This window comes from Oreochromis aureus, linkage group 16 (assembly GCF_013358895.1).
Source record: "Oreochromis aureus strain Israel breed Guangdong linkage group 16, ZZ_aureus, whole genome shotgun sequence".
In the NCBI taxonomy this organism is placed as follows: Eukaryota; Metazoa; Chordata; class Actinopteri; order Cichliformes; family Cichlidae; genus Oreochromis; species Oreochromis aureus.
In genome coordinates, this window is record NC_052957.1 from 1858888 (window position 1) to 1879762 (window position 20875).

The following is a 20875-nucleotide window of genomic DNA, read 5'->3' on the forward strand; positions in this document are numbered from 1 at the left end:
GCTGTTTAACGTTTTGTTCTTTACACGTAACGCAAACATGATTTTTTTTTAATCCCTCAGATAAACGTCAGTTTCCTTCCATATCTGCAGCACCGCGACGTGACTCGTATAGTAACGCTGGAATCAGTTTCATTGTTGGAATTGAGAATAAGACAGAGAGCTAGAAATAAAGACAAAATGTTAACTGGTAACTGTTTTTAACAAAGGGGGAAAATAAAACTAAACTAGGAATGAGTAAGTTTTGTTTTTGCTTTGGTTCGTGTCCCTATAGCACTGAAACAGCTGTGTATAGCAAAATGTTTGGAACAATCCCTTGAGGCTTGGAAACTAATCTCTGACTGCAATGGATTTGGGGAGTGTTAATACGATTTAAGCCTTAAAGTATTAATCCCTAAGAACCTTAAGACACTCAATGAATTTGGGTTTTGCAGCATCAACTCTATATGATAATTACCAATCAGCCAGCAAAGTTCAACTTATATGAATGTGCACAGAAATGCTTATAAGATTGTCCCTGAGAACTCCACAGAATTAGCTATTAAATGGTTTAATTGTGGCTAATGAGCTGCTTGGTGTCGTTCTTGGAACGAGATGAGTGAGTTAAAGGCTGCACAAGGGGCTTTCAGAAAAACAGATGTTCTGTCAGTTTAATCGTGCTGATGAAAATTATTCATATGTTATCATCAATCACAGGAGATGTCTGCTAAAACAAACTACTTCCAACACTTTCTGCAAAGTAATAGTTTAAGAAACTTTGGGAATTTATGCTAGTGCGAGAAAGTAGCATCTCACATTGTGCCGTGTGTCAGCATATGTGCTGCCATATATGGGCTGATGTAAAAACATGAGCAAGAGAAATTAGAGATGGTTTAATAAGAGCAGCTATAACTCTCTGCTTTATTGGTTTATATAATCTCACCAGTGTCTGCAGCACATGCACTGTAGCACTGCAGCTAAGCACACAGTGCTGCCTTCACAGTAAGCTGCTAATGAGCTTGTAAAATGCATGGTTTTCCTTTTCATACAGTTCCAACATACAGTATATACAGTAATGCACATATGAAATGAGTATACTGATACTGAACTTTAAAAAAATCTGTGTCAGCATCAGACTCAAATATTCATCGGACAGGCCTTACAAGGAACATAGATGTCATTTAAATATACATATATTGAGTATTATTTTCCCATAATTTAGGGAGCTACATGAAATATTAATTTGGTCAAAGGTTAAAGGCGAAACTCTCCACAGTATCCTCCCAATTCTCCATAATGATTTAATTAATCAAAAACAAACAACAACAAATTCGAGGATGCCAGTTTTCACGTTGGACAGAGAAGACAGATGGTTTGAAAGAGGAGTGAAAGAAGCATCTATGTCCACTGTGAGTGACCATCTTTGAACAGAGGGCGGGGCTTACCACACCAACTGTCTGCCATCTATAATCCAGTTTGAGATCCTTTCCCAGACGCCTTAACACCCACTCACATCCTGGGCCATCTGACCTCAGGAAATCACATGATAGGGTGGGGCCAGGTTTCACAGCGGGTTCACCTGGAACCTTGGCTGATTGTGACCTACACCCGTGTTCACACCTTGGCTCGTGTAATTAGGTAGAGGATCAACAGGGGGTTCATGACCCCCTTGGGGACACTCCCACAAGACTTAAATCTGAGACTCTCCACCATTTGACCCTAGAACTGAATAAGCTTTTCGGATGAAACGTCTTCAAGCAACTTAAAGAAGTCCAGACGCTTTTCTGTCCAAGCTTTATAGACTATGATGACTTGGATGATTGAGAACCTTCACAGACATACAACAAATAAAACAGGGCGCGTACATTAATTCATTATTTGAATTTTACCACCAGGTCTAAAATCGGATGGCAATTTAAATTCTGTGCAGCACTCTAGCGAGGCAATAAAAAGCATAACATTTTTAACTCTGAAGTTGTTTAAAGTCCATTTAGTGATGTGAGTGTGAGTGGCAAGATAATTGCTTTCCTCACTTTCTGTCAGGGCGTAAAAAATGGAGCACACCACACACGTGCTGTTTTGGTAATGTTTTCCAGCATTATGGCCTGTCTGCATCTAACTGATGCTTAGCCATACCTGCACCTGCACAGTACCAACAAACTGTTTTTCCAACTGAATTTTGCTCGTGTAATATTATATTTTCTGACCTGTTCAGAGGATCCACCACAATGGCCCGGGGGTGAGACATATTGCCTTCCAACAAAGTCTTCCTGGTCTGGGAAGCTCTGTCCAGCCTGGCAACACTGATCGTCTTCCTGTACCCATCGTTGGTCCAATACAAGTTATTCCCAATCCAATCCACTGAGATTCCTTCAACGTTGTCAAGTTCTACAACAAAAGAATTCAGCAGAACTATCAAATATATGCCACATCATTATCTATATACACAACTCAGCAGGATTTATAAAAGACATCAAAAGACATCAAATATTTTATAAATGTTGTTACATTATTAAAGAACTTTGGGGTTAGTGTCATACAAAGTGTAACAAATGTACATTTTAGGCTGTTGGAGTGTGTTAAATGTAACGTAACGTGACATGAATGCACTCGGACGTACCATCTTTCAGTATAGTCTCTCTGCTGCTTCCATCTATTTTTTGCCGCCCGATCAGGAAACTGGTGGTGTCAGCAAAGTAGACGTGTCCCAGCTCTGCGTGGTAGTCGATGGCTCGAGGGTTGACCAGGTCTTCAATCGGCACCATGTGCTCGTCACTGGACTTGATGTTCATGTCCAGGCCTCGGATGACTCCCGGTCGCCCCTTACCGTAGAACAGGAAGATATCGTTTTTCGGCTCTACAAAGCAAGAAAGGACAGCGCCCTTTTTTTACTGTTATTGTCAATTAATTGGTGTAATTCATCAGTGCTGATCCTAGCATTAAACCCTCTTACTGGCCACATTGTTCTCATATGTTTGCCAGAGCCTGGGCCATTCATTTACCCTAATGGAGCCAGTAATCAGTGCCAATGACTATACTCTCCCCCCTCAATCACAGCCCTGCTACGAAGCTGCCTTTAGCGTAAGAGAAGAAAAACGCTTGAGCAAACAGACAATTGCAATACTTACCCTGCGCTGTTTCTGAACTAAAAAAAACACGCCTGAGCAGAAAGGCAAACAGAAAGGACGGAAAGCTGAGGCAGCTCCTCGCCTGCCGCTCAGGGGACTTTATGTTCTGGAACCCTTTGGGATCCTCTGGAGACGCAAGGGGAGGAATGAAGGAGGGCTTCCATTGAAAGAAGCAGACCTCTCCTCACTCTTAGCCCCTACCCAGGAGACTAGGATGCTGAGGGTGAGGACCACACATATCTCACTCCAATTTATCATTTCGTGGGGGAGATACCAACTACCCAGGAGACAATTAAGCATTGCAAGAGACCCAGATATCAAACCCCACTGTGACTGCTCTTTGAAAAAGGACTACCATTTAACACTAAATCTCATTATGCTTAGGGAGATGGAAAGCACGAGCAAAAAGAGAGAGTGTCATCAGAACGTCTATGAGGGGGGCATAAATCAAACGTGTCACGCTTTGCCTCCCGATGCTTCGTTACCTCGATCGAAATGTGGCGGGCCCTAAAATTGTGTCATCAATTTGATCCCCTGCTTTTATTGTCAACTACACAATGTCCAGCGATTGATCAGACTGGCCGACAAATGCAGACAAACTTAAAACCTCATTATGGCAACAGTCAGTCAGACTCGCCACAGGTCGATAGCAGAACATTATTCTCAAATGGGTGTGTATTCACCATTCGCTGTGATCGTCACCGCTGTCGGTCGAAGGCCGTGCATGCGTGGCATATGCTTGGCTGTAATATGGTACATGAGCAGAAGATCCTTGGCTGGCATTAGTTCAGATTCTTTTAAATTAGAAAAACTGCCAGAGAAAACCTTTTCGATCTGTGCTCTTTAACTTTGACTCCAATCGGCTCACAGGAAGTATTCCAAGTATTCTAATAATATTCCATCCGTCTTCTTCCACTTATGGAATTTGGGGTGCTGGCTGGGTAGGGCCGGAGCCTATCCCAGCTGGCACAGATTAAAAGGTAGGCTGTTAGCTCAGAGGTAACACAGATAACCTGGAGCACCAGGACAGAGCCTACACAGCCATGGGGAGGATATGCTACCTCCACACAGATCCCCAGCAGCTGCTTGTTATGAGGCGATAGTGCTAAGCACCTCACCCAGGCGTTCTAAAATTCAACATGTAGACTGGAAGAGCCAGGGATCGATCCACCAACCTTCAGATCAGGAAACGCCACAGCCGCCCCGACAATGATACTGATTTTTTAAAAATAACATAGAGAAACTATTTCTGACATTCTGTGTTGGTTCTGTCTCTCTAAGAGGAAGTGATGTCCAGCTTTTGGGAAAATATGCCAGCTGCTGTATTTTCTGAGAATCTGTAAAGACGGAATTCTGAGTGACACGTCAAACAAAATCAAACTTCTCCCACTGCAGTTTCCAAACTCAAGTATCCCACAGAGTGGTTTAAGTCTAATCCTATGACAAACACTGGGGGCTGGAAGATTGCAAAATATTAACATCTTCATAAAACACACAGTTTGACTCCACAGCAGATCTTATACTAACTTTTACAGGACATTCCATCGAAGCCCAGGCTGTAGCCAGTGCGACAGCGGCAGGTCCTGGACTTGTAGCTGCCGCTCAGGAGGCAGATGTGGGAACAGCCGCCCGGCTTTCCGTATGAATCCATTTCACACGCATGACTTCTGACTGTGATCGAAATAATACAGTTAGAGAAATGTAAGTATTTTTGCTTACATTTTACTCAAATATATGACAGAAAATAACTTGAAAGATACTTGGAAATATTCACGCGTGTAGAAACTGTTCTTTACCTTTGGGCTGAGTGAGTTTATGGTAAACCCGCAGTCCTTTAGAATTCCCCAGGCTGGCGAGCGTCCTGCTCTCTGCTGTGATGTTGAACCTGTGGATCTGCAGCAGCTCTGCAGAGGAACTCCCTTTGGAAGGGTCAGAGTGGATAGCATAGAGGTAGTCCTCAAACACAGCTAATGAATAAATGTACGACACCTGAAAAACAAGAAAGAGCCACATTCCCTTTTTTCATCTTTCATGAAACCAGAAACACATAAAACCACAACATGAATAAAAAATAAAATAAAAGAATAATAAAAATGAATGAAGGAGGACTTGCATGAGAGGGATGGGCGATAGCTGTGGGGCTGTTTGGCAGCCCGTGCAGAGTCAAAAGCCTGACTCCACTGGGAGGCTGCTGGCCCTGATACTGCAGCCTCCATGCTACATTTAGCAGCCTGACACCCACACATAGCGACATGGCTGGATGAGCTGTGTTCACAGGAAGTGCACCTAAGCTCACTGGCCCACACTTTGACATCAGGGGCACCAAGAAACACGCGTCAGAATAAAGAAATAAATAAAAAACAAACCACTCAACCGTCTCTCCCTGTGGAGTTTGACCTCAGCACTCTACTTTCACATGAGATGCTTTTTTAAGGAACTCTCATATATACTACTTCAAGAGCTTGCAGCTCACCTATACAGCACAGGAAGCACTCAGTACTATCTGTATGAAAAACATAGCAAATATCAGCAGGGTCAACTTCATATGGAGAAGTGGATTTGTGACACAATGTTAAAGCAGCTAACTGTATTCATCTCTGCTCATCACAACAGCAGAGAAGAACGGAGGATATTTAGATGATATTTTCTGGAATGACAAATTTTACTCTGTGGAAGTTTAGAAGCTCCTGACTGTCAAGTATGAAGAGCTTTAAAAGAGATTAAAATTGTAATGCAGCGAGCAAAACTGTGGGGAATCATCTGATGCAAGCGGCTACGACATTAAAGACCACACACGGGCTACAGAAAAGACAGACAGCAGCAACATCGCATTTGTAATGCAAATGCAATGACATGAAGATACTCTGTCTAATGAGGGCGCGAGCAAATGAATGAGGCAATATCATGCAAAGAACACCTGCATACAGAACAAGGTGCTTGATGTGTATGTTCTTCTTTCCTCATAAAGCCTGAGTATCTAGTCCAAGTTGGTTGAAAGGACCTTTTAATGAATAATCATCACTCGTGATGAAAGGACTCAAAAGTGTACTGCAGGAGAGAGACTACCGATACGCTCATTTGGAAGGCAGCCCCACGTGTGACTCAATTTCTTCAATTTAATAAACCATTTATTCACCACACAAAAGCCCTTTTTGTCCGAAATGAAGAGTGAATTAAAACAACAAGCAGTGAATACACCACCTGCCTTACAGTGATAAAGCACAGTGCCCTGAATCGCAGCATTAACCAAAGAACACCCTGTAAGTGTATCCAATTCAGAAGAGACACTCCTGATAAGAAACCCTGACGTTAGTCCACAACGTGCGGTCCGTGGAAGGCAAAAACCAGTGCAAAGTGGCACTCACTTGGCTCCCGTGGATAATGGTGTGCCTGTTCTTGCCCTGGTAATCCACCACGTCAATGTAATCCAGGTAGGCATCGGCCCAATACACCAGCTTCTTGACCACATCCAGCGCCACAGCAGTGGGTTGCTCGATTTTATAATCGACCAGCCGGGTCCGGTTGGTGCCGTCCATGTTACAGCGCTCGACCTTGGCCACGTTCCCGTAGTCAGTGAAGAAGAGCATTCTGCGGGGGGGGGGGTTAAATCATTAAACGAGGTAAAGGATACATATCATATCATAGTGACAATATCACCGTGCATCATTTCAGTAGTTTGGTTGCATTTATTTTCCTTACAGCCAACAATCTTAGTCTAATCGAATGTTCATTCAAGCAGTTGTCAGCAGTTTTGTGCACTCTTGTTGAGTGTTACTACTATTGCAACTAACCAGTTGAGGTCCTTGGCCAACATTAGGGGCTCTGAAGATTTCTCAAGAGTTGTTGATGAAAAAGGTTGTGAACTACAAGAGTTTGGAAACAGAAATATGAACATATTTCATCCAATAACTGAATCCCTCAGTCAGACGGGGTTTTGCAGGAAAGCCAAACACAAAATCCATTCAAGCAAACAATATTCAAGCATAAAATGTGACTTTTTGGAAGATCCAAGTCAAAGTTCTGATCTTAATCCAACAGAGATGTTGTGGAAGGACATAAAGTACAAAATTAATACATTCACCAACCCATGCAAATATGTAATCAAGTTTCACGTAATAGTACAACTTCAAACGATCAAATAAACATACAGAAAAAATTGTAACAAATAGGTTAAAATACACGAATGCATTAAATCAGCAAAGAATTAATTTTAATTACAAGAAAAAAAGATTTAAAAAACAGCATCGCGCTGCCTTTGAAGGCCTTGTAAAAATGACTTGTTAGGCTGCTTCTCTGATACAAGCCCATAACCTGGAGGCAAATGTAATAAAAGCAGCATTTTCCATTTCTCTTTGGGTAATTTTGGCGACATTTAGAAAGCATGCTGCAGCAGACCTCAGGGTATGTGAGTAGACACAAAATGACAATGTGTGATGCAGTGAGAAGCCAGCTGAAAAATCAATCTAAAAAGACACAGGGAGCCAGAGTAACTACGGGAAAACAGGTGTTATACACAGTGTAATTTGATTCTTACTACAGGTACTAAATTACATCACCAGAAATAACTGCAATGCTCTTCAGCAAAAGTAAGAATCTCTCAAAGTTTTTAAAATTGCTCAGGTATGCACATTCGGTAATTTATATGGAAGGCTTGCCCCGCTGCCTCACTGGGACTCTGTGAGGATGGATCTCTAACAGCTTCCAGTGATAACCAGCTCCAGCCAGAGAACGACGGGAAGCCGACTTAATCTGCACAAGTCCAACCAGAGGAGAGACGGGCTGCCCTTTGAACCCTCGACCAAGCTGTGCTGAAAAACTGCCGGCATCAGCAAGGAACCCAGCTCCCCAAACAGGTGCACCTCCACGTGGCATATCAATGACTGCTTTCTAGGATTAGGATGGAGCCGATGCTGTATTTGTGCATTCTGCAGCTACGATAAGATCCTTGTTGGATTCTGGAAATGAGCACCTGTGAAAAAGTAAAAAGCACGGGGGCCAGCGAATAAAGGCAGGAGCCTCACAGCTGGAGAATCAATGAGCAGCGTATTGGCCAAAATTACAGCAGCGTCACGGCTGGTTTCTTTCAGATCCTCTTGCACTTGAAGGAGTGTAAAATCATGGAGGCTTAATTTAAAATAATCCTCCTGAACATAATTCTGTAAAAAACAAATATATATGAAAAGTAACAAAAAAAAGTAATTTTCAGTATTTGACTCTGGCAACAGCTTAAAGGCTTTAAGATTGTTTTTGTAATGTTGCCATCAAATTTCGCACAAACATTTGTCGTGCCCAGAAATTGATCCCGTTGACCTTTGACTTCCTGTAACGCCATCAGCAGGGTTCCAGTCATGACTTTAGGGATAATAAATATTTTACAGGATAAATCAGTATAATAACCTTGGTGATCTTTTGTGCCATCAATGCATCTTTTTACTTCCAAGTTTGACACCTGCAAAACTGAACTCATTCCCAAAAATATAAAAATGTCAGTAATCAGATTCCAGGCGACAATTTTGTTCTCCTCCAAACAAATTATTAGCATGTATACATGTAGACTTTACTTCCATAGACGGGGCTGACGGTGTGATGCAATAACAGAATTTTAATTATTTTAACTATTTTTTAATATCAAAGCTCGGGAGGAAACTTGCCAGCAGCGGTTCTTCATCACGGGTATACACGCTACACTAAAATGGGACTCATGGGAGAGGACGCTTCAATTTTGTAGTGCTGATAAAAATTTTAGCTGATAAACAAACCATACCATCCATCAAACTCTTCTCAGAAAAGCTTTTTAGAGAGAAGAAGAAAAGGCTGTCCATCAAGTTAAAATGCTTATCCAATAGCAAGAGAGGCAAGGATGCAGAGGGAGAGCGTGCCAAACCAGGGCATATTCTATAAACACTGCTCCTCACGCTGTGCTGCTATCTAACACCTCCCTGATTTCTTTTGTTTTCACTCCATTGCTCTGGGCTGACAGACCTCTCTCAGGCTGTACCTATTTCTCACCAATTAGAGTCAGGAATAAGGCTCGGAATACTTCTGTGTCTCCGAGAGTCCATCTATCCAGCAGCCTGCAAAACCAGCTCCCTTGTGGGGCAGCAGACTCGAGACCACTATCCATCTATATCTACAGAATAAGGTTCACATGTGTATGCGAGTCATGTGTGATTACAGCAAAACCACTTAAAAGCCAGCCTGACTTACATCACAGGGAGTGCAGTGTATTCACTGTAACACAAATGAGAACAAAGAGCTGCAGCCAGCCGACTGTCCCTGCCTTTAAAAAACCACAAGCTAATTATTTTGATTAGACCCAGAGGTTTATGGTAGTAAACAGGTGCTGGATACGCGTGGATTATAAAGCAGAAATCCCCAACGTGACAACAGAGTGAATGAATTACACGTTCAGGTCGAAGGTTCATTCGGCCTTACGAGGTCTGTCGTGACAGTTTAACATGATCGCAGACGATCGTTTCTACTGCCAAACAGTGAAAAACAGCTGAAAGAAATGAGAAAGGGTATACAACGAAAAATTAGCTTTGATTGGTCACAAATACTGGAGCTTTGCTGTTCCCTGGCGAGACCGGGTTGCAAAAAGAGTTGCTGATAATTGGTTCACCGGCTGGTACAGCTGGGCCATGCAGTGTGTGTTTGTTCTGCACGGTGACACAGGAAACTCCCGAGAAATAATACATTCTCCAACATTGTGATCACTGAGACTGTCAGCCGCACGCTCTAAATGTTACAGTTTTCACTGAGAGCAGTGTGGGAATATGTTTTCTTCCACTGGTGCGGCGCTTTTTCGTTGATCTTCAGAGACAAAAATCCTGTAATGAAAGTCCTGTTGGGGCATGTTCTTCTGTGGGATGTGCAGCGAAATCAGTGAATACAAATGAATGTCTAGACAGTAGAAGATATATGTAGCATCACCAGTTATTCACCAAATTACACACAGAGAAAATGGCTGAGCTGAAGGACAGGAAATCATTTTAATCCCTTTATTGTAACCCTCTTATACTCCTCCTGATAAATCTCTTGTTATCAGCAGTGAAATGTAATTTTTGTCCTTTCTCTGATATTTTTTTCCTCTACAAAATGACACACGGTGATAAATGAGACTTGCGTGGCTTTCTGAGAAGATATACTCTCACCCCATGAGAGGATCCAGAGCTATGCCTTTAGGATTGAGCAGGTCCAGCTGTAGGACGGTCACACACGTGTCCCCGCCGCGGTCACAGACAGAGATCTTGTCAGTGACGCGGTCAACAAAATAAAAGTTTCCTGTCAGCCAGTCAATCGCCATCTGCTCCACATCTGCAGCGGGAAAGAAGACACGTTAGATCCTCGTGTAAAACAGTTGCTATGTAAATAAAATAAGGTTTCCGTGGCAACCAAAGAGACAAAAATAATGATGAAACAGAAGCAGCGGGCGGCCTGGTTATCTCGACTTTTAGTCTTTAGTCACAGATCTGAGCTGATGAGGTTTATGGGGCTTTACTGAGAGTTGTGATGTTTTTAAACTCGAAGCACGACTTCTTTCTTTGCACGTTTGTAAAGCATCTGAAATCATGAAGCTTTGTTTGCAAGGATAGAGGACGACGACTTTTCCCTTGCAGAGGGTCTGTCGCCACCCTCCCACTCTTGTAATTTCCACTCATGTCCAATGAACCTGCAAAAATATTACTGCAGTAATCCTGCAGTATTTGTGTTAAAGTAGTTTTCTCCACGTCCGAGCTGAGATCAAACTGACAACAATGTTGTTGTTAAGATACTGTGAACAGTTTCCTGACGGCAAGGGCAAACTCTGCTACTCATGATGAATAAACTAAATCTTTATTTGTGCAGTTGTTCCAGTGCCCTTTTAAATGATACCATGGCCATTAATAATTCTGATTAGCTTGCAGGTTTCTATGAGACTTTAACAAATGAAAGTCGAGCACATTTGTTGTGAAATGGGCTATAATTCATGAGAATCTTTACTAGAGCAGAAAAAGGTAGCACTTCTGAAGCAGTGCAGTGAGTGCAGCTCGCAGGCCTGAATGGCGATTGCAGGATAAAGATGAATTCCAAAACTGCTGAGGCTAACCTGTCGTAAGCCACGGTGATAATGAGGAGACCGAGCGAGAGAGCTCGCAGGTAAGAGAGAGACGAAGAGAGCAGAGAGTGTGTGTGTGTGTGTGTGTGTGTGTGTGTGTGTGCACGTGCGCCCCGGATCATGCTCACCACAGGCAGGAATACCTTTTATTCGTGTGGTTAGATGGTTATTTATCAGAAAAATGAACAAAAGAATGAAAGAATGAACTGATCTAAACATACGCTGCAAACTTTGTTGAGTTCGTATTTCCTGTTCTCGTGTGAATCCACGCAGGCTTCTTGTTACAGCACAGCGGAGCTGCCCAGAGGACTCTGAGGACAGCACCCAACACACACTTTCCTGGTTATGCTGGAAATCCAGAGCCAGCGTTCCATTTACCCTCAAGGACCTGAGCGGCTGAAGGCCGCTTCCATTTAGATGGGTGACGACGATGCGATCTGAGCCACCGATGAGAAGCGCTGGCCGGCTGTCGCCAGGATCTGAAGTGGAAGGGTTACAATGTTTAAATCATTAAATGCTGAAATATTATTGTTATCCCATACATGGCACCCCCTTAGTCATCCCTTACTAGGCCCTCCCTCTTACCTTAAGGTAAATAAAATACATAAATCTTATTGTGGGGATGACTCAGCAAAGCTATTCTGCTAGCTCAGTAAAGTTTACCTTAAAAACAGTGTGATATGCAAAATCTATGAGATGAAGGACCATTGGAAAGTTTACTGTCTAACTGTGGCGAATGAAGTGTTAACCCAACCAAGAAAAACATGCACAATATTTCTAATTCCCCCACTGGACAAACAAACACCAGTGCAGCTAGGAATACTTTCAGAACAGATTTCTTGAAGCTAAAATAACAGAGAAAAGCATCGGCATTGATGCAGGTATGACATGTGAGTTTTCCCAGCCCACACTCCCGCCTGGACTCGTGGAACGATATCTGTGGTGGTGATACTGAAATAAGCCTCTTTATGGGCTTAATTGAGCGTGCACATTCTCTGACATCAGGCTCACCCCCTGAAAAGGCCCCTTATTTATCCCAATCTTCAGCACAAGTTCAAGTCAAGGGCTGCCCTCCTAATATAGCTAATAAATCAGAATGTCCACTCAAATAACTGCTAGTGCGTGACGCAGGGACAAGCGTTTTTCTCCCACACTGGGGGGTAGATGGGATTTTGACCACACGAGGCTACAAACATGTATCATGGGAAAAGATAAATATCAAAGTTATTATAAGGAATTAGAATCATTTTATTTCAAACATGAAACAACAAGAGAAAAGAAAAGTTTTCATGAATATCTCCATGTCTGCACAATGTTTATGCTGGAAAAGCAGCAGGATGAAGTTTACACTTTGTCTGTTCCTACCCCCTAATTTCAAATTCCATTATTTACAAATCAATATTCAAAATTCAACATTATATAATCCATACATGTTTAACTATATACAAGTCTGCACTCATATACAACACACGCATAAAACAACTTAAGCTCATAAACCAAAACAACAACAACAAACTACATTTTGACATAAACAGGGGTCCGTTCTTCGTACCTCGCTTACTACATCCAAGATCAAATCATCACGCTAACTTTGAGCTCGCTAATCCGGTTCTCCGAACACACCTGTTGTTGACGATTAGTATAGCTGGATGAAGTAATCTGAGATCACTGGGTGGCTTAAAAGGGGCTATGCATCAATAGTAGAAACATTGATCCGCAACCCTGTGATTGGTCGGCGAAGATGTCGGAGGAGCGCGCTCAGTATTTCACGGCAGCAGAGCAAGAACTCTTGATTGAGGGATATCAGGAGTTTCAGAGTTTAATGAAAACGCAGGGGAACACTGCAAAGGCTGCAAAAGCAAGGAGAGAGGGCTGGCAGAAAGTTGCTGACAAATTAAACTCATAAGTGATCCATGATATTACATTATATCATGTGATATTATATTATACCACATTATATTATATTACATCATATCCTCTTTCACATTAGAGCCACAACAGGACCCACTAGAACATGGGAACAAGTAAAAGTGAAATATAAGAATATTCTACAGAATGGTAATATTTATCACTTATATTGCTTTTAGTCTCTTGAAAAGAGACCCTGCAATAATCAGTTTGTTTGTTTATAACAGCAACCAAGAAAAGGGCAGAGCAAATAAAGACAGGTGGTGGTCCTGCACCCCTCGTCACACCCGGCTTTTTGTACTGTGACATTTATTGACATTGTGGGTTTTTGTGTGTAGTTTTACATAACACTCCATCACTTTTACCTGTTCCCATGCAAGGGTGACTGAAGCATGCACAGTAAGTTGGGAGATATATATATATATATATATATATATATATATATATATATATATATATATATATATATATATATATATATATATATATATATATATATATATATATATATATATATATATATATATACATATATAACACACATGCGCCCCTACGGGCGGTTTATCCTTCAAGCTCGGGTCCTCTACCAGAGGCCTGGGAGCTTGAGGGTCCTGCAGTATCTTAGCTGTTCCCAGGACTGCGCTCTTCTGGACAGAGATCTCCGATGTTGTTCCCGGATCTGCTGGAGCCACTCGCCTAGCTTGGGAGTCACCGCACCTAGTGCTCCGATTACCACGGGGACCACCGTTACCTTCACCCTCCACATCCTCTCGAGCTCTTCTCTGAGCCCTTGGTATTTCTCCAGCTTCTCGTGTTCCTTCTTCCTGATATTGCTGTCATTCGAACCGCTACATTGACCACTACGGCCGTCTTCTTCTGTTTGTCTACCACCACTATGTCCGGTTGGTTAGCCACCACCATTTTGTCCGTCTGCATCTGGAAGTCCCACAGGATCTTAGCTCGGTCATTCTCCATCACCCTTGGGGCATCTCCCATTTTGACCTCGGGACTTCCAGGTTATACTCGGCACAGATGTTCCTGTACACTATGCCGGCCACTTGGTTATGGCGTTCCATGTATGCCTTGCCTGCTAGCATCTTGCACCCTGCTGTTATGTGCTGGATTGTCTCTGGGGCATCTTTACACAGCCTGCACCTGGGGTCTTGCCTGGTGTGATAGACCCCAGCCTCTATGGATCTTGTACTCAGAGCTTGTTCTTGTGCTGCCATGATTAGTGCCTCTGTGCTGTCTTTCAGTCCAGCTTTGTCCAGCCACTGGTAGGATTTCTGGATATCAGCCACCTCCTTTATCTGCCGGTGGTACATACCATGCAGGGCCTGTCCTTCCATGATGGTTCCTCGCCTTCCTCCTCTTTCTTGGGTTTCTGCTGCCTGAGGTATTCACTGAGCACGCTGTCAGTTGGGGCCGTCTTCGTGATGTATTCGTGGATGTTTCTTGTCTCATCCTGGACTGTGGTGCTGACACTCACCAGTCCCCGCCCCCTTCCTTCCGCTTAGCGTACACAGCCTCAGGGTGCTGGACTTGGGGTGAAACCCTCCATGCATGGTAAGGAGCTTTCTTGTCTTTATGTCAGTGGCTTCTATCTCCTCCTTTGGCCAGCCTATTACCCCAGCAGGGTACCTGATCACGGGCAGGGCGTGGGTGTTGATGGCCCGGATCTTGTTCTTACCGTTCAGCTGACTCCTCAGGACTTGCCTGACCCTCTGCAGGTACTTGGTGGTTGCAGCTTTCCTAGCTGCCTCTTCATGGTTCCCATTCGCTTGCGGGATCCCCAGGTACTTGTAACTGTCCTCTATGTCTGCAATGTTGCCTTCTGGTAGTTCAATCCCCTCAGTTCTGACTACCTTCCCTCTTTTTGTTACCATCCGACTACACTTCTCCAGTCCGAACGACATTCCGATGTCATTGCTGTATAGCCTGGTAGTGTGGATCAGTGAATCGATGTCTCGTTCACTCTTGGCATACAGCTTGATGTCATCCATGTACAGGAGGTGGCTGACAACCGCTCCGTTTCGTGAGTCGGTATCCGTAGCCAGTCTTGTTAATGATCTCACTGAGGGGTTCAGGCCTATGCAGAACAGCAGTGGGGACAGAGCATCTCCTTGGTAGATCCCGCACTTGATGGTGACTTGTGCTATGGGCTTGGGTTGGCCTCTAGTGTTGTACGCCACATCCCCATTGAGTTCCTGATCAAGGCTCTTAGGGTCCTGTTGAGCTTGTACAGGTCTAGGCATTCCAGTATCCAGCTGTGGGGCATTGAGTCATAGGCCTTCTTGTAATCAATCCAGGCAGTGCACAGGTTGGTCAGTCTGGTCTTGCAGTCTCGGCTGACCGTTCTGTCTACCAGTAGCTGGTGTTTTGCGCCTCTGGTATTCTTGCCAATCCCTTTCTGTGCCCGCTCATGTATTGACCCATGTGCCTGTTCATCTTAGCCGATATGATGCCTGACAGGAGCTTCCATGTAGTACTGAGGCAGGTTATTGGTCGGTAGTTGGATGGGACCGGTCCTTCTTGGGGTCCTTGGGGATCAGGACCGTCCGACCGTCGGTTAGCCATTCCGGGTGTCTCTCGTTAACTAGCAGCTGGTTCATTTGTGCTGCCAGGCGCTCGTGGAGTGCAGTCAGCTTCTTCAGCCAGTAGGCGTGAACCATGTCGGGCCCTGGTGCTGTCCAACTCTTCATACTGGAGACCCTTTCTTGGATATCTGCCACTGTGATGGTTACTGGACCCTGTTCAGGAGGTCGCTATGGTCTGCCCTCAGATCCACTAGCCACTGAGCATTGCCGTTATGGGTTGCGTCCTTCTCCCATATGCTCTTCCAGTATTGCTCCGTCTCCAGCCTTGGTGGTGCTGTTCTCTTATTGTTCCCTTGCCACTGAGAGTACACCTTTGCTGGTTCTGTGAAGAACAGCTGGTTTATTCTCCTGCCTTCTCTCTCTCTGGTGTACCTCCTCAGGCGGGTGGCCAAGGCTGTGAGTCTTTGCTTGGCAGTTTCCAAGGCCTCAGGTATGGACAGCTTGCTGTATTTCTTATGCACCTTCTTTGTTGCACCTTTCTGCAACTCCGTTAGTTGGCTAACCTCCCTCCGTGCTACTTTGATCTTGCCCTCTAGCCTCCTTCTCCATGGAGGGTACTGCCCCTTGTGGCTGTTCAACTTGTAGCCAAGCATCTCGCTGATCACTGCTGCCGTAGTGTAGATCAGCTTGTTAGTGTCGGTAATCGTGGTTGTAGGTATCGTCCGTAGTGCTGCATTAACATCATCTAGCAGACCTTCTGAGGGTACTTCACGTAATCTTGGTAACCGGCTACGGGGGATCCAGGTTTCAAGCTTGGCCATGATCCTATCCTTCAGGTCAGTTCCTCTGGCACTCAACGATCCTTCTCTTATCGCACTTGGGGCTATGTACCCAATCTCGGGTGGGGGTGGTGATATCTCCCCCCTGACCTGGCGTCCTGACTCCTCCTTGCCGTAGCATTTATGTTGTACCTTGTCAATCTCTAGCTGTGAGAAGAATGGACCCCAGGTGTCAGGTTACGCTGTGTGGCAGGATGTAGGACCCAAATACTCACAGACACCAAAGCATGAACTCAAAAAGGCAGCTTTATTACGCCGTAGCAAAAACATACTAGAGACAAAATCCAAAAGCAGAAAACTAGAAACTAAGGCTGAGAATAAAGACACTAGCTGTAAGGACGACAAGGACCACGGAGGAAACACACAGCACATGGAAGCTGTACGACACAACAAAGGGCGAAGGAAAACACAGGGCTTAAATATACAAGGGAGTAATGAGGGAATGGGAAACAGGAGGGAAACACAGCTGGGACTAATCAGACATAATGGGACAAGCGGAAGCAAAACTAGATAGACTGACATAGGACACAGACTTTCAAAGTAAAACAGGAAACACGAGACAATCACAAAGACGCAGACACAGAGACACGACTGAGTGGGAAGACGGAGGGAACAAGGAGACGAGACGAGGAACGAGAAAGGGAAAGTAACAGAAACCAGAATCCTAGGACTAAAAATGTAACACAAGCAGAACCAAAACTCATGAATAACAATAATCAGAGAATGTAACTAAAACACACACAGTACTGTGACACTAGGCACCCCGTGGTTTGTAACGTTTTGTTTAACTGTGGTCATAATGAGGAGTTTTATCTGGGCAGGTAAAGCCGATCCTGACACAGACCGCGATGTCCAATCACAGCTCATGTTCAAACAACATTAAGGTTAAACAGCCAAACATATCCCATACACCAGGGTTACATTTGACTCTGTTTTTTATTTTGACCTGGTGCTCTACACAGCCACGTGAGCACTAAATGTCTTTAATAGGTTCAAATATCTTCTACAGAAAGTATTGATAATTGTATTTTGCATATATAAAGATGTTTTCAGCATCACATTTGCACTTAAAACATTTGTAATCAAGTAGAAATGAAGAGCATACGGGTGTTGTCACATTTATGTTAGAAGAAAATAAAACTCACTGAAGTCAGAGTCAAAGCAGAGATTAAACCGAGATTAAATCCCTAAAAAGAAAAATGTGCGCTTCAGAGTTCCAACTTCAATCTTACACTCGCTGCATTAATATGTTTTTCATACCCTGCTGCCCCTCATCTCCTGGCCTCTGAGAGCTCGATCAGGAATTTATATTCATGAGCTTTTACAACTAATGGCAACCCCATAGTTATCCTTGTACCACTATCACTCTCTGCTAAATTAATATTAATGCATGTGAGCATTGGGTTCAGTTAAGTTTATGGGTAATCATATTCAGTTTATTCTTGGTAGGACACCAGTCACCGTGATTAAAAGCTACACCAGCGGCGTTCTCCCCAACAAGGCGTGTTGGGCCTCCAGCTATTTTCAACCCATATGCGCCAAAGTGGCAACAACCCTAAAAAACAAACTTTACTTCAGTGCAGGACACGGACGTGTAAACTACACAATCTCAGGTCTATTTGCACACCGCACTCATCGAAACACAATAACTCCATTATTTGTCTGATTTCTACACTAAGTAGGCTGCTTTCCTCACTGGGGCAGATTTGTTAGCAGCAGCGGGCATTAACATAAATCAGGGTGATGTTTGGTATTGTCTCTGCACAAAATACTCCAGACTGCGCCCACTTAAAATCTCATGCTCATTAATTTGATCATTATCCTGGGTTGACCACATCCAGCCGTCCCCGTGTGGTGATGGATGTGGTCATCGCTCAGTCCCATTAATCTTGCACTACCAGTTCTTGTGAAAACCGAGGAGACGATAAGCCGGGATTCCACGCCTGAACGAGACAGAGTGCGTACACTGTGCTAATTATGATGCAAGTGTGCCACTCACCTTGTTTGGCTTTGCACGATATCCTGTTGGGCTGCAGGATGTACCCTTCTGTGCAGCTGCATCTGTATGACCCGTAGGTGTTGGTGCAGGTTTGGCTGCATGCTCCATACATGGCACATTCATCATGATCTTATGGAAAACAGGAAGAGAGTCATTTGTAACAAATTAGGTGTGCTCAAACATGACCCAAATACATAAAGTATACTTAATGCGGCCTCACTCTGGCACCTCAGGTATAATTACTTTTATAAGCAATGCGCTGCGCTGTAACGGCGCTTTCTCATGCCTTCCCCGACAGAATCAAACTCAGGCAGCACTCCCACTTTGTGAAACTTTTCCTTACCTTCCATAATTATGCAATTCTACGCACAAGTTATGTGCAGAATTCAAATAATTCAGTGCAACTGTAGCAAAATCATGTCCTGTGCCACACACCATGAAGAACATAAAAAAGCGCGAAGAATTTGTATCATGTGTAAGGATATATGTGCAACCATGTGTCTGTGCTGTGATGTGCTGTGCACGAGGTCCTGCCTGCAGGCAGATGGTTCTCATATAGCCAGCAACTCCTGCTTCAACTGAAAGAAGTCTGGCCGAGGGCAAAAGGAGAGACTTGTACGGAGAGGAGGGAGGTATAGGGGGAAGCGTTCCATGGCAGGAGGCCCCCACCAGCGGTGCAGGATCCTACCTCTGCAGCTCGTCCCGTCCTCCCCGACCTCAAAGCCGTCAGCGCAGAAACAGAAGGTGCCGTTTCTAGTCATGACGCAGCCATAGCGGCACCGGAGCTCGTGGCAGGCTGACAGCAGCTCTGCAGGGGAAAAGGAAGAAAGGAGCAGAGAAGAAAGGCTATAAATGGGTAGGTGGAATAGGAACTTACTTCTTTGATTATTCAAGCTGCCCATCACAAGTTTGCTTCGATCATTCACTCAATGAATGTAAATGACAGAAATTACAGACGCTCCAATGTAAATGTTAGCTATGGTATCTCTACAGGAAGGAACGAGCTGAAAGAAATGTCACTGTGTTGATTATTAAATGTCAAACAACATGGGCCGGAGGAGACTGCCAACCCATTCGCTATCAGCATTTAAATAACATTAAACTGCATGTTTCATAAGTCTGATATAAATGATCAGACTTATGAAACAAAGCAAAACATATTGCCAAACTTTGTATTGTTAACTCGTCAAGTGACAAACTGGCTGGTAACGGTGCTCAGGAAGCCAACGCTGGCATGTTGTGATGGGTTATGATGCCTTGGATGGGAGAAAAATGGCTAATTATGGCGTGATGAACATTCAGCAGAATAAAAATGAATAAATGGCACAGTGGGAAGAATAACCCTCGAAACAAAGCTTTAATAGGGCAAAGACTGATATGTCACTGCTGAACATTAATTAATGTCAACTTACAGCCCCAAAGATAAAGGACTGTATCGATTGTGCTCGGGCTTTCCTGTGCTAACCATTTCAAGACATTATGAAATGCGGCTGCAGACCAATTCATTTATGACAGGTTGTATTCACGTTCAATAACATCGTGGGAACAGAATGACAGTCAGAGCTCGAGTTATCATTACGTTCTAAATGACGGTCTTTGGGGGGTTTTTGTTGTAATTTTGTTATTTTTAAGATCTTGATGAGTTACCAGGAGTTGTTTTTTCTCACTAGCTCAGTGACCAATATTCACAACGCTGACTTCAAAGAGTGGAGATAAATATCACCAAAACAAGCAGATGATCTTTGAATATGACATTAATATTGTCAGTAACATATTCAACACATGTAAATGCTGAGACTGTAAATCTTCAACGGTGTTAAACTCGACTTCGGTGTGCACAGAATAATTTTACTGACATTAAAATCTCAGGATTACGTCCTCAGAAATGGTCCCACAGCGTCGAGCTTTCTCTGTCTTTGCTTTTCATAAAGCCTCAGAAGAGTTTGACTGACAGGCAGCAGAATTTAAAATGACTGCATTTTTATTTGGGGGCAATTTTTAGAGCGAGCAAATACAGAAGTATTAAAATGGTAAATGCTCAGTGACCTTTGGACCTCCTCCCAGGCTCATGGTGGTAAAAGACTTCTGGGATGATAAAAAAACAGCAGCATTATGAATCCAAAAAAACAAAACATCTCAAATGTACGATGTTGCTTTTACGTGCTTAAAGGACGTGCGTTTGACATCAATCGTATTTTCAGTGCTCGACACTGGATTGCTCCAGAAGAGTGCAAAAGTCAGTAAAGCAGCATTTTGCTGCACCACAAACACATTAATTCAAAACTGCCAAGTGAAGTTTTAGCACAATACACACTGAGTGGCAATCAGACACTCGATAAAACAAAGCCATGAGTCCAAGTACTCGACTCCAGATAAGGACGAAAGCTGAA

The 20875-nt window shown here is 43.7% G+C and overlaps 1 protein-coding gene across 1 annotated transcript in view; it reads right to left on the reverse strand.

Moving 5' to 3' along the window:
• Positions 1-20875, reverse strand: part of lrp1bb (low density lipoprotein receptor-related protein 1Bb) — a 270456-nt gene that overhangs the window by 133430 nt on the left and 116151 nt on the right. The window contains exons 4-12 of the mRNA XM_039600082.1: positions 19174-19293; positions 18486-18614; positions 11424-11681; positions 10259-10421; positions 6470-6692; positions 4901-5093; positions 4632-4775; positions 2597-2833; positions 2184-2364 (exon numbers count right to left, since the gene is read on the reverse strand). Coding sequence (XP_039456016.1) covers positions 2184-2364; positions 2597-2833; positions 4632-4775; positions 4901-5093; positions 6470-6692; positions 10259-10421; positions 11424-11681; positions 18486-18614; positions 19174-19293 — 1648 coding nt within the window. The remainder of the gene's footprint in view (positions 1-2183; positions 2365-2596; positions 2834-4631; positions 4776-4900; positions 5094-6469; positions 6693-10258; positions 10422-11423; positions 11682-18485; positions 18615-19173; positions 19294-20875) is intronic.